General features: G+C 43.9%; 1 protein-coding gene across 3 annotated transcripts in view; it reads right to left on the reverse strand.

Annotated features, from left to right (window-relative positions):
• Window positions 1-255: 255 nt before the first annotated feature.
• LOC134634934 (polypyrimidine tract-binding protein 2-like) overlaps window positions 256-12,263 on the reverse strand; it is a 39,458-nt gene continuing 27,450 nt past the window's right edge. For all 3 annotated transcript variants that reach the window (XM_063484401.1, XM_063484400.1, XM_063484399.1), the window contains exons 12-14: window positions 983-1,199; window positions 663-740; window positions 256-531 (exon numbers count right to left, since the gene is read on the reverse strand). In XM_063484401.1, coding sequence (XP_063340471.1) covers window positions 402-531; window positions 663-740; window positions 983-1,199 — 425 coding nt within the window. In that variant the 3' untranslated portion in view covers window positions 256-401. The remainder of the gene's footprint in view (window positions 532-662; window positions 741-982; window positions 1,200-12,263) is intronic.

The following is a 12,263-nucleotide window of genomic DNA, read 5'->3' on the forward strand; positions in this document are numbered from 1 at the left end:
TCAACTCCCAGAAATATTCAATACTAATGTGCCTCAGTAGGAGTTTGATAAATTAACATGTCCAACTGTAGGAAAAGATTGTTGAGTAAGGCACACGAGTACTGTATCTTTTCATTTAAAAATTAATCACCAATTTACATCCAACTAACGTACAGGGGGACAACCAACCATTTCAAGGTTCTGCTTGACGAAAAAATATGGAGAGACACTTAAGAAAGAGCTGGGGAGATCCAATGTTGTTCTTTTTAAAGAAAATAAAAGGATATACAAACATATCAAGGAATGATACAATCAAAATAACTGATTCAATCTATGTGGTCCCCCTGGTGTTCAGACAGTCTAAGAGCTTTAAATAGTTAAACCATCATAGTCATACTGTCAGGAACCTGTGGGTCACATTCTTAAATGGTGGACTTGGAGAACGAGACTCTCAGGTGCTGGTTGCCTCCCATGTTATAGTTGTGAAGGTCGATCAGTGCCTGGATGGCTTCCTCCACTGTTGACATCTGGATCAGAGCCATCTTGCGATCTCTTGAAAACATGAAGCAGAGACAAATACCACAGATTAACTAGAGGAATGGAAGTGGCAGGATGGAGCTTTTCGGGAATCTTTAACAAATGTTAGCCTGGACTTGTCCAGTAGGTAGGACAGCTGTACATACTGGAAAAATTTGAACGCTTTCACAGTGCCTCCAGTGTTGGAGAAGAGCAGCCGCAGGTCATCTTCTGTCACATCTTGTCTGCCAAAGTGAAGGACACAGACTCTAATCAGACATGATTTTAGCATCAGCTCTTTTCTCCAAGTCTAATCATTTAGCAGTTTTAATATAAACTGTTAACAATGAGATCTGTTCATTAACCACCACACCAAGAACACAGTTAATCTCTTGCATTAACAGCTGTGCTAGTTAGTAGGGGTATTTCAGAAATCCTTCAGTGGCATGTCCTCTGTGTGATGCCGACTGACCTGACTGGTACTTACGGGATATTGGAAAGGTGAAGAGTGGCAGAGGGTGGAAAGATGTTCTGGAAGTTCTTGGAACCTGGTTTCTTGAAACGATGAAGTGGGGAGTTGGCAAAATCCTTGGTTAGACCTTGGTCATCCAGGCCGTCCCGAGGCAATGCCACCGTCTGGTGCTTGGAAAGTGTCACCCGGATGATCTTCCCGTACATCTTTTGGCCATTCAGGTGGCTCATAGCTTTCGTGGGGGTAAAAGAAATATCAGTAGGATGAATGCTATGTATCAATAGATCCCAAAGTTTTTACATTCCTATGCCATTGTAACACAGTGAAATCTTTCAACACATCCACTCAGATGTAATGTAAGATGGCAGTGCGCATGGACGCAGCGGCTCGTCTTGGGACAAGTGAGAGTGGAAGTTTTGTGTGTTTTGCAAATCCGGCATTCTGGCTGTAAAACTTGCGGCCAAGAGACCTTACTAAAAATCAGGGCAAAGTACGTTGTTGGAACTACAATGCTTGCTTGCGACAAGAGCAGGGTAATATGGCCAAAAATATTTATCACGATAAATATTTGAAAATTTGCGATAACGATATAACTGACGATATAACTGATGCGAGACAAAATACAAAATACAACTCCACAACTTTACTAGAGCAAAAAACCCATCCATTAATTTTCACTTAAACAAGCAGCTGTTTTTATGTGCATTAAAGCTATATAAAAATTTAACAGTGCAAATGCAAATTCCTTGCTGAAATTTTTTTCATCCGTTTCACTCAACGATCCGCTTTCCCCCTTCTCATTCTCCATTGCCGCCATGTGCATATGAAAACAAAGGCACTGCGCATGCGCGTTTTAACCATATTCTATCGCAAGATTTTATTTTCTTATCGTTGCCTAACATTATACCGGTATTACCGTGAACGGTATAATATGGCCCAGCCCTACTTGTGACTTGAACATATTAAGTCAGTAAGCTAAATGCTAACCCCCATCACCCATATTATCCAATGTCCGCTCCCTCGACAACAAACTGGACAAGCTACGTCTGCTGAGAGAAGCCCACAGGGAGTGGAGAGACTGCCTTCACGGAAACATGGCTCCAGGATAACATACCGGACACAGCCATACACCTGGAGGGAATGACATTGTTCCGAGTGGAAAGAGACGCAGCTAGCTCCGGTGAGAGTCGAGGCGGAGGTCTGTGCATCTATATTAATTTATATTAAAATTCATGTGTTAATGGCAGCTGAGTGCAGTGTTGTATGACTAATGTGGCAGAGTTTCTCATTGTGAAATGCCAGCCATTCTACCTGCTGAGAGAATTTACCATTGTTATCACAGCTGCTGTTTACATAACGCCCAGCGCTAATACCGAGGCCACTGCTAATGAGGACGGGTACACGACGCCATCAATGAGCTACAGACAAAACATCCAGAAAGAAACCCATATGCTGTCTAAATGACTACCATCCCATTGCATTGACGCCATTTGTGATGAAGTGTTTTGAACAGTTTGTCAAGCTACACATCGGGGTAGCTCAGGCGGTAGAGCAGGTCATCTACTGATCGGAAGGTTGGTGGTTCGATTCCTGGCTTCCCCTAGTCTGCATGCCAAATATCCATGGGTGAATGCACAAGTTATATAAAGCGCTTTGAGTGCTCAGAAGAGTAGAAAGGTGCTATATAAGAACCAGTTTTTACCTGTACATTGATTTTAGCTCAGCATTTAACATCATTACTTCACAGAAACTAACTGAGAAACTCTTACTTGTCCTGAACACAAACATATATGTCTGTGGATCCTGGACTTTCTGACTTACAGACCTGAGTCTGTCCGTGTTGGGAAAAACCATCTCCAAACCCCACTGTGTTCTCAACCTACTGTTGTTTGTACTGATAACACACGACTGTGTATCCAGATATGAGGGGAACCCAATTATTATGTTTGCAGATGACACCACAGTGGTAGGACCGATTTCCGGAAACGATGAATCAGTGTACAGGAGAGAAGTTGAACACCTTGTGGGGCTGGTGTAGAGAGAACAATCTGGTGCTAAACGTAGCCAAAACGAAAGAGATGATCATTGAGATATGTACATTACATATCTAAATCAACAGTCATGGTAGTGTTTTAGTTTAAGGTTTTAATTATCTATCATTCTCACACAGTTATTGTTATTGTTATTGTTATTAGGGCTGCACAATATTAGGAAAACCTGCGATGTGCAATAACTGTGATCAATATTGCGATAAAGATATGACGATAAAATAAATAGCAAAACAAAAAAAACGAATACATAATTTCCGTTTTACTGCAACAGTTTTATTTAAAGAAAGCTGCTGTATTAGCAGTGTAACAACAAAGTGCACTTTAACATTGAAACATTGCCCCCATAAAAATTTTTCTGAGGCTTGAATTCTGAAAGGAAGGTCAGGAAGTGCACTGTGAAACTCATATATGGTTCCATTGTACGACTTGACTATAGGTCTGTAGTGTTTGCGTAGTTTTCAGCTTGGCTCAGTTCAAACATGACGGTCTTGCGGAATGTTTCGTACATTTGTGGAATGGCGACACGGGAAAAGTAGTTTCGTGAGGGGATGCGGTATCTCCGGTCCACTTTATGTATCAGACTGGTGACGCCCTCTCTGCTAACTGTATTTATAGGCATCATGTCTTTAGCCAAAAAATGTGTAATGACCTCTGTTATTTCTTTGTACCGCTTCGACGTTTTCTCATAAGGAATTCCACTTGAAAAACTCTGATACAGAGACGGCTGTTGGACTGCGGTGCTCTTTGTCTTAACACTAGAAAGCGAAAATTTCAGAAGAAATTTTAAGTGTGCCTATGCCGCTGGTAAACAGTGTAGTTTGCCATTCATACAGCTACAGAGAGCAAAACTCAGCAGAGCAGCCATTCTCCACCATGAACTATGGTAAAAACAAACACCGCTCGCGCCTCACAGATGACAGCTTACAATTTTGGGTAAAGATGAAGTGACTTTGTACAGCCCCGATTTGCAGACGCTGTGCACATAGTTTCATGAGCAGAAGTCCCATTGTACCACGGCAGACCCGACAATGTTTGCATGAACACGCTTTGAAGCATTACGTTATGGACCACTTTTCACACATAGTTGGTGTACCCACACAGCCGGCTGTAGCTTTTCAACTCACAGCCTGACACACACCCAAAAAACAGCCGAGAGAGCACAGACTACGCCAGAGAGGCGTGATTGCAGATGCCGCTCAGGTGGGTCCACCTCCCCTGCAGCGGCACTGCAGACCACGCCCCGCCACACACATCAATCACGTAAAATAAATATTTATGCACTTTTGCATTCACTTTTTGTTTTTTGTTATTTTTACACAGTGTTCTGAATGATTAACAATGGTCTACAGCCAATCTTGTGTATTATTATACAAACTTTGGTTGTAAGATGCCCTACCTGGCCCCCTGGCAAAAGCTTTGCTAGATCCGCCCCTGCACAGTTACCAGCTGTCAGCTAAATAAAAAAGGAGCTTGGTGTTTATTTCTCTCAGAAACAGTTCATAACTTCCCTTCAACTCATTCATGTCACCTAAAAAAAAGGTAAACCTGTTTCTCCATCACCAGTTCAGCTCTGATGATTCGGTAAGGTCATCTCCTGGTTTCCACCAGCCGCTTCTACAGCTGTGGCTCCAGCAAACATCAGCTGATACTAGAAATTAAAATCAAATGAATTCTAACAACAGCTGATCAAGCTTAAACGTGCTGCTGTTGTTTAGCGCAATAAACAAACAAGAGAGAAAAGCCGATCATTGATCAGTTTCATGACTGAAGTTTGAACAGGCGAGAGAATGACAGGGGAGGCTGTCATAAAGTTCAACATCAGTAACTTAGCGCGCACACAGCTGTATAGAAACTCCGTCGTGCTAGGTAGCACGCAGTACGAGTTATTATAACTGATTGTAAAAAGTCAGCACAACGAAAATAAACTACACCTAAACTCGGTTTATATCTGACCCAAATAGAGTGCAGTTCATAACTTCTTACCTGAAATTCAGTTCACCTCACGCTCTGACCGGCAGCCGCCTGCTTCTCCTGCCTTCGGTTTCCCTGATCCACGATCTACCACCGGTCGATCGGCGGTCGCCTCGCCGCCTCGTTCCCTGCATGCTCTGTCTGACACACACCGGTGGATAGCTGCCCTCGGTTGTAGCTCCGTGTCAGCGACCACCAAACAACTCAGTTATTTTTTCCACATCGACCAGCATCTGGACAATCCACCGCCTTTCACTGTTTGTACCGTTACTAAAAAAAAAACCCTCATCGGCTCATAAAAACGAAAAATAAGTCCAGCTATGACCCTGAGTCAAAAAGACAGCCAGTTAGCTAGCTAGCTGTCTAGCTCTTTGCAGGCACCGAAACCATCAGAGCTAATATGGGATGTCTTGGTAACACGAGCAGATATTTGAAGTTTACATCTGGCCAATCCACCACCTTTCACTGTTTATACCGTTACTAAAATGAATAAATAAATAAATCATCGGTCCATATAAACGAAAAATAAGTCCAGCTGTGACCACGAGACTTTACGAAGGACCGGGTGTGAAACCAGAGTAAGCCGCTCTCACTGTCATCCAGGCCGGCTGTAGCTTGTTAGCAAAGCCGCGCTAGCCACACTAGCCAGCTAGCCTCAAGCAGAAACGACATCGTCAGAACATTGTCGCTAATATGGGATGTTTTGACAAAACGAGCAGATATTTGAAGTTTACACACCTATATTCTCGCCTGAAAATATCTTAAAAGTTTATTTTGTGACCTAGAAACAGTATTAAGAGGAAAATAAAAACTAAGTGATGGCCGCCATTGTTTGACTCGGCAGAGGCGTGCTATGAATTGTGGGATATTGAGTTTTCCACCAAGCATTACCGTAACTTTTGAATGATTTGCGCAACCTTAAAAATTCCAATGGCTCCTGAAAGCAGCGACGCTGTGCGCACCGTTGATATTGTCATCATTACGGTAATCCAAATAAGGGTAGACAGGCCGTACTACTCCCGGCATACCACTAGAGAGAGCCAACACACCACAAATGAAGTTTGAAATTTGTATCAGTGGGACCAAAAGATGGAGCCAACACACCACAAATGAAGTCTGTTTCTATGGCGCCAAAAGAAGAATCTTTCTAAATTTGCGCTAAAATATTAATATTTAAAAAACTATAAAAGTCATAAACACCAAAAGTGTATACCATACTAGTCCAGCTCCAGCCGCACAAAATGATCTAACATATGTAACCCTATTGTCAAAACTGTTTGGCAGAGAAGCGCGGGAAAATTTTCACTAAAATATTAATATTTAAAAAACTATAATAGTCATAAACACCAAAAGTCATAGCACACCATTCCTGATGCAGCCGCACAAAATGAGGTAACATATATGAAGCTTGTCTCAAAACTGCGAGGCGAGATTCGCTGCAAAATTTCAGGCGGAAACTGAAGAATAATAATAATAATAATAATAATAATAATAAATCCGACGAATAGTAATATGTGTGCCTCTTGGCATAGGCACACATAATTAGCAACCTTTGTTTGGCTAGCCGTATCTTTCTGGAACTCTTCAAACAGTTCTCTGTGGTTGTATTGAAGATGATGGTGGAGATTAGTCGTGTTTCCTCTGGTGGTTGCCACAAGTGTTCGGCAAGTTTTGCAGAGTACCTGCGTTTGGAGAACGTCGTCTTTATCAAATCCAAAGTACCTCCAAATAAGCGAGGTACTATTTTTTTTAGCCACGAGTTCATAGTCAGTAGCGTTCTCGTCATGCGTCTCGCTCTCAGCCATTACAACTCTGACTCGTTGCTGCAGCGTTGTTCAATCCCCACCTACGCAGGAGACGGGCCTCTAATCCATTTGATTGGTTAATGCCGTGAAGGGCTCTATTCGACTGGTCAATGTGTAAAAGGGTTTCTTTGATTGGTAAATTCTTTAAAACACGTGTGTAAACATTTTAAGGTACCCAATTATCGCAGTTTACGCCGTGTTTTGCGATGGGCCCATCGCACAGGCTGATATCGCGATGACAATAAATTTTCAATTTATTGTGCAGGCCTAATTGTTATTATTAGTATTATTATTATCGATATTTTGTATTTCATTTCGTATTTATTTTATTCAAGTGACTATTTTATAGCAACACGTCTGGCATGTATGATGTACGAGTGTCTGAATGTGGGGGATGAGCGAAAGAGATAAATATGAAGCCATCATACCAGCTTGGACGTCGCCCGGACAAGGACCGCAGGGTCAGGGCAGCATGATTGGAAGTGGGCTACTGGAACGGCATCGGCATGATTGGAAGTGGGCTACTGGAACGGCATCGGTGCAAGAGAAAAAAAATAAAATAAAATAAAATAGGGCACTGTTGGAATGCTACTACGCAAGTAACCCCAGCGGAAGGGGTTACAGGAATAGGATGGCGGAACTATGGAATCGTCGATACCCAGCATCCACATTGATGGCAAATTAACTAGTACCTCAGTGTTCCAATATTTGGAAGAATGGACTGCTCTCATGGCTAGAGATTGACAAGGTACAACACGTATGCTATGGCAAAGGGGAGCCAGGATGACAGGTCAGGGGGAGTCATCATCACCCCCAACTGAGATTGGGTACCAAGCCCCAAGTGCAACGGAAGAAAGATCGTTGAGTGCAAGAGGAACTGACCTGATAGGATCATGGCCAAGCTTGAAACCTGGATCCACTTCCCAAGACTAAGTGAAACACCCTCGTACTTCACTTAGTACCCTCGATCGTGGCTCAAGAGTTGGCAGTTTGTCTTGTAATCGGAAGGTTGCCGGTTCGAGCCCCGGCTCGGACAGTCTCGGTTGTTGTGTCCTTGGGCAAGACACTTCACCCGTTGCCTACTGGTGGTGGTCAGAGGGCCCAGTGGCGCCAGTGTCCGGCAGCCTCGCCTCTGTCAGTGCGCCCCAAGGCAGCTGTGGCTACAATGTAGCTTGCCGTCACCAGTGTGTGAATGGGTGGATGACTGAACGTGTAAAGCGCTTTGGGGTCCTTAGGGACTAAGTAAAGCGCTATACAAATACAGGCCATTTACCATTTTACCCTCAGAAGATCTACTAGATGTGAATGCAGCACTACAGACAATACCTACTGCCACCATAACCGAGACTAACCAGCTACACCATGGCAGCAGTGATCAATGAGATGCTTGGCTACAAGTTGAACAGCCACAAGGAGCAGTACCCTCCATGGAGAAGGAGACTAGAGGTAAAGATCAAGGTAGCACAGAGGGAGGTTAGCCAACTATCGGAGAGGCAGAAAGGAGCAACGAAAAAGGTGCCTAAGGAGTACAGCAAGCTGTCCATATCTGAGGCCTTGGAAGCTGCCAACAGAACCATCCAAGGTATACTCCCAGTGACAGGGGAACAATATGAGAACAGCACCACTAAGGCTGGAGACGGAACAATACTGTAAGAGCGTATGGGAGAAGGACGCAACCCATAACGCCAATGCTCAGTGGCTAGTGGATCTGAGGGCAGACCACAGCAACCTCCCTGAACAGTGGCAGACATCCAAGAAATGACCTCCAGTATGGAGAGTTGGACAGCACCAGGCTCTGACATGGCTCAAGTCTACTGGCGGAAAAGGTGACTGTACTCCCTGAGTGTCTGGCAGTACAAGGGAATGAGCTGCTAGTTGATGAGAGACACACGGAATGGCTAATCGAAGGCTGGACAGTCCTGATCCCCACGGACCCCCCAGAAGGGACCGGTCCCTTCCAACTAACAACTAATAATCTGCCTGAGTACCACATGTAAGCCTGTGTCAGGCATCATAGCGGCTAAGATGAACAGGTACATGGGTCAATACATGCGTGGGGCACAGAAAGGATTTGGCAAGAATACCAGAGGCGCAAAATACCAGCTACTGGTAGACAGAGCAGCTGCCAGAGACTGCAAGACCAGGCTGACCAACCTGTGCACTGCCTGGATTGATTACAAGAAGGCCTATGGCTCAGTGCCCCACACCTGGATCCTGGAATGCCTAGAACTGTACAAGATCAACAGGACCCTAAGAGCCTTCATCAGGAACTCAATGGGGATTTGGCGGACAACACTAGAGGCCAAATTCAAGCTCATAGCACAAGTCGCCATCAAGTGCGGGATCTACCAAGGAGGTGTGCCTTGGTAGATCCCACACTGTTCTGCATAGGCCTGAACCCCCTAAGTGAGATCATTGACAAGACTGGCTACAGATACCAACTATGGAATAGAGCAATCGTAAGCCACGTCATGTACATGGATGACATCAAGCTGTATGCAAAGAGTAAACAAAGTGATTCACTGATCCACACCACCAAGATATACAGGACTGACATCGGAATGTCGTTTGGACTGGAAGAGTGTAGTCCAGGGGTTGGCAACCTGTGTGATGATGAGTGCCATCTAAAAGTTCCTCAGAAGTCAATGTGCCATACAATTGCATTAGCAATAAATTTAATAACGCTCTATATTAACAGTTACACACTATATAGAACAACTTTATAGAATTATATTTGTTCGCAGATGTTGGCAGCTATCAGCGAATAGTTATCAGCTATTTTGAAACAAAAAGAAGACTTTTTATCCATAACAAGAACTCCATAACAGCAAATGAACTGTACAACAGAAAATGCAAATGCTATTTATGGTCTCCTCACAACAATGATAAGAAAAATAAACTGGGCCAATATGGCATGCTTGTTAATACAGAGATACACATGTTAATGTGATCTCTGGTCTCCCACTCAGAGACACAGGTCTCCGAGTGTCCAGCATTCAGACAGCTACCTGAGGACACTCTTCATGTGAGAGAAAATCTGCTCACACAGATATGTAGAGCCAAATACTGTCAATAAGGCCTCTGCAATGTTCTGAAGACAGTTAAACTTGTCAGGTAGTGATGTCCAGCAGGTGAAAATGCAAGATCCATGAACACGCACAGCTGTGGATTCCAGCTGTGTTCGTAGTTCTGCAAACTTTGACCCCCACAGAGTCGAGCTTTTCAGTTCAATCAGCTGCATTTCGATGTCTTCTGTGTCCAGCCAGTTAAGGCGAGACAAACCCAGCTGCTCATTAAAGCTTTCTGGTTTGATCAGAAAAGAAAACATTGGTCCATACACCTGAAAGTCCTGAAAACGCATTGTGAATTCTGTCTCGAGTCTACGGATGTATCCGTGTATTTCCGTGGTGCTGATGCTGCGCTGAGCGGACAGCTCCTGAAGCATTTGAAGTGTCGGAATGTGGAAATTTCAACATCGCTTGAAAAAACTGCCAGCTAGCAACGTCCCTCTCACCGGTAGGCTAAGTTATTTTTAGCCAATTACAAGTTGAATCTGGTAGTTGGGGTTGTTAGCTGAGATACCGTCATTAAGAAGCGGCACAACTAATGTGTCTACGCGAGCTAATTTCCGATGTGCACCGCTGGCCCGGCCATTTATTTTTTAATGCACCTTCTCAGATTAATTCACTACGTGTTGTGCCCAGGCCTGGACTGGGACAAAAAAAAAAAAAATCAGCCTGGGCATTTTGACTCGAGACCGGCCCACCAGGTATTATAGGAAAAGCCATAGAGCCTTTGAATGAAAACAAACGCTGTTTGATTTCATTCAAAGGCTGACTCCCCCGGCACAACATGACTCCCCTGGCACAACATCGCCTGCCGGCAAAGACATCGTAGACATCCTGGAGTCAATCGATAAGCGATTGTCCAGTTTTGATGCTAGGCTGTCCCTGGTGGAGATCTTACACCGGGAATTTAAATCTCTGAGAGAATCCCTGGAATTCAGCCAGCAGCAGGTGGAAACACTTGCTGCGGAAAATGCCATGCTACGGGACTCGGTCAAATCTCTAACCGAAAATGTGACCCAATTAAACATAGAAAATAAAAAAATAAAAGAGACCGCTATCGATCTACAAGCCCGTAGCATGAGAGATAATCTTGTGTTTTCTGGTATTCCAGAGTCTGCCGGAGAGGACACGGAAACGACCATGAGAAGCTTTATTAAAACCCACCTGAAGCTGCCGGAGGACACGGTGAAAAACATAGGGTTTGAAAGAGTGCATCGCATCAGGGCTCCGAAGACAGGAAGCGGGAGACCACGTCCTATTGTGGCCAAATTCGGCCACTTTAAGCAGAAGGAGCAGGTGAAGAGTCGCGGCACAGAGCTGAAAGGAACGGACTTCAGCGTGAACGACCAGTTCCCCAGAGAGATCCTGGAACGACGCAGGGTCCTGTTCCCAATCCGACGTAGTTTTATTCAGAAAGGCTCCCGGGCTGTCATCGCCGTGGACCGGCTCTATGTGGACGGACAGCTCTACCGCGACCCCGGCACCACTCCATGGCTGTATTGACCCCACACCAGATAAGAATCCGCTACAGTATTTTCTTTTTTTGTTTTCACTCACTCTCTCTTGCATTAACATCTGTTTAACTTTGTAATATCAGTTTGCTAATCTAGTATAACGTCACCGTCACTCTCCGCCAATGCCTTAATTGGAATGTGTCCGTTTTTATTTCTTTTTTCCCTTTTTCTCTCTCTTGTCGCTCACCTTGCTCTTTGGTTTCTTTGTTTCTCTTTTCTATCACTGCGGCGATCACCTGTTTCCCTATCCATCCACAAACAACACCGTCTATTTCTACATGCTCACTCTGCACGATCACGCACACACATGCGTTTAAAGGCAACACATGTACAACAGCCACACAGCGCACACAGATATAGGACACACACGCACACATTTGCTCATATTAGTTATTATGCACACACATAGTCAGACCTATGGAGCTTCTCGCTGCGCATTTTCTTCTCTTTATTTACAAAAAAATATGATGTGTTTCCATTTTCCTCACCCGTCTAAGCAAGACACACAGCGTATGTCATTAGCCACAAACACACAACTATGGGCACGCTAAGGTTTGTCTCATGGAATGTGCATGGAGCTGGCTCTAGGGAAAAAAGGTTAAAAATACTTAACCAACTTAAAAAACTACAGGCAGACGTTGTTTTATTACAGGAGACCCACATACCTGTCACAGGTTTGATTAAACTTAAAACACCTGAGTTTCCTAATGTGTTCTCAGCCTGTTATAATTCTAGACAAAGAGGAGTAGCAATTTTAATACATAAAAATATTAATTTCACAATATTCGACACAGTTATAGATCCAGAGGGCAGATTCCTAATCGTTAAACTATCTATACTTAACCAAAAGCTATGCATTGTAAGTATATATGGTCCAAATGTTGATG

Source organism: Pelmatolapia mariae, linkage group LG9 (genome assembly GCF_036321145.2).
Source record: "Pelmatolapia mariae isolate MD_Pm_ZW linkage group LG9, Pm_UMD_F_2, whole genome shotgun sequence".
In the NCBI taxonomy this organism is placed as follows: domain Eukaryota; kingdom Metazoa; phylum Chordata; class Actinopteri; order Cichliformes; family Cichlidae; genus Pelmatolapia; species Pelmatolapia mariae.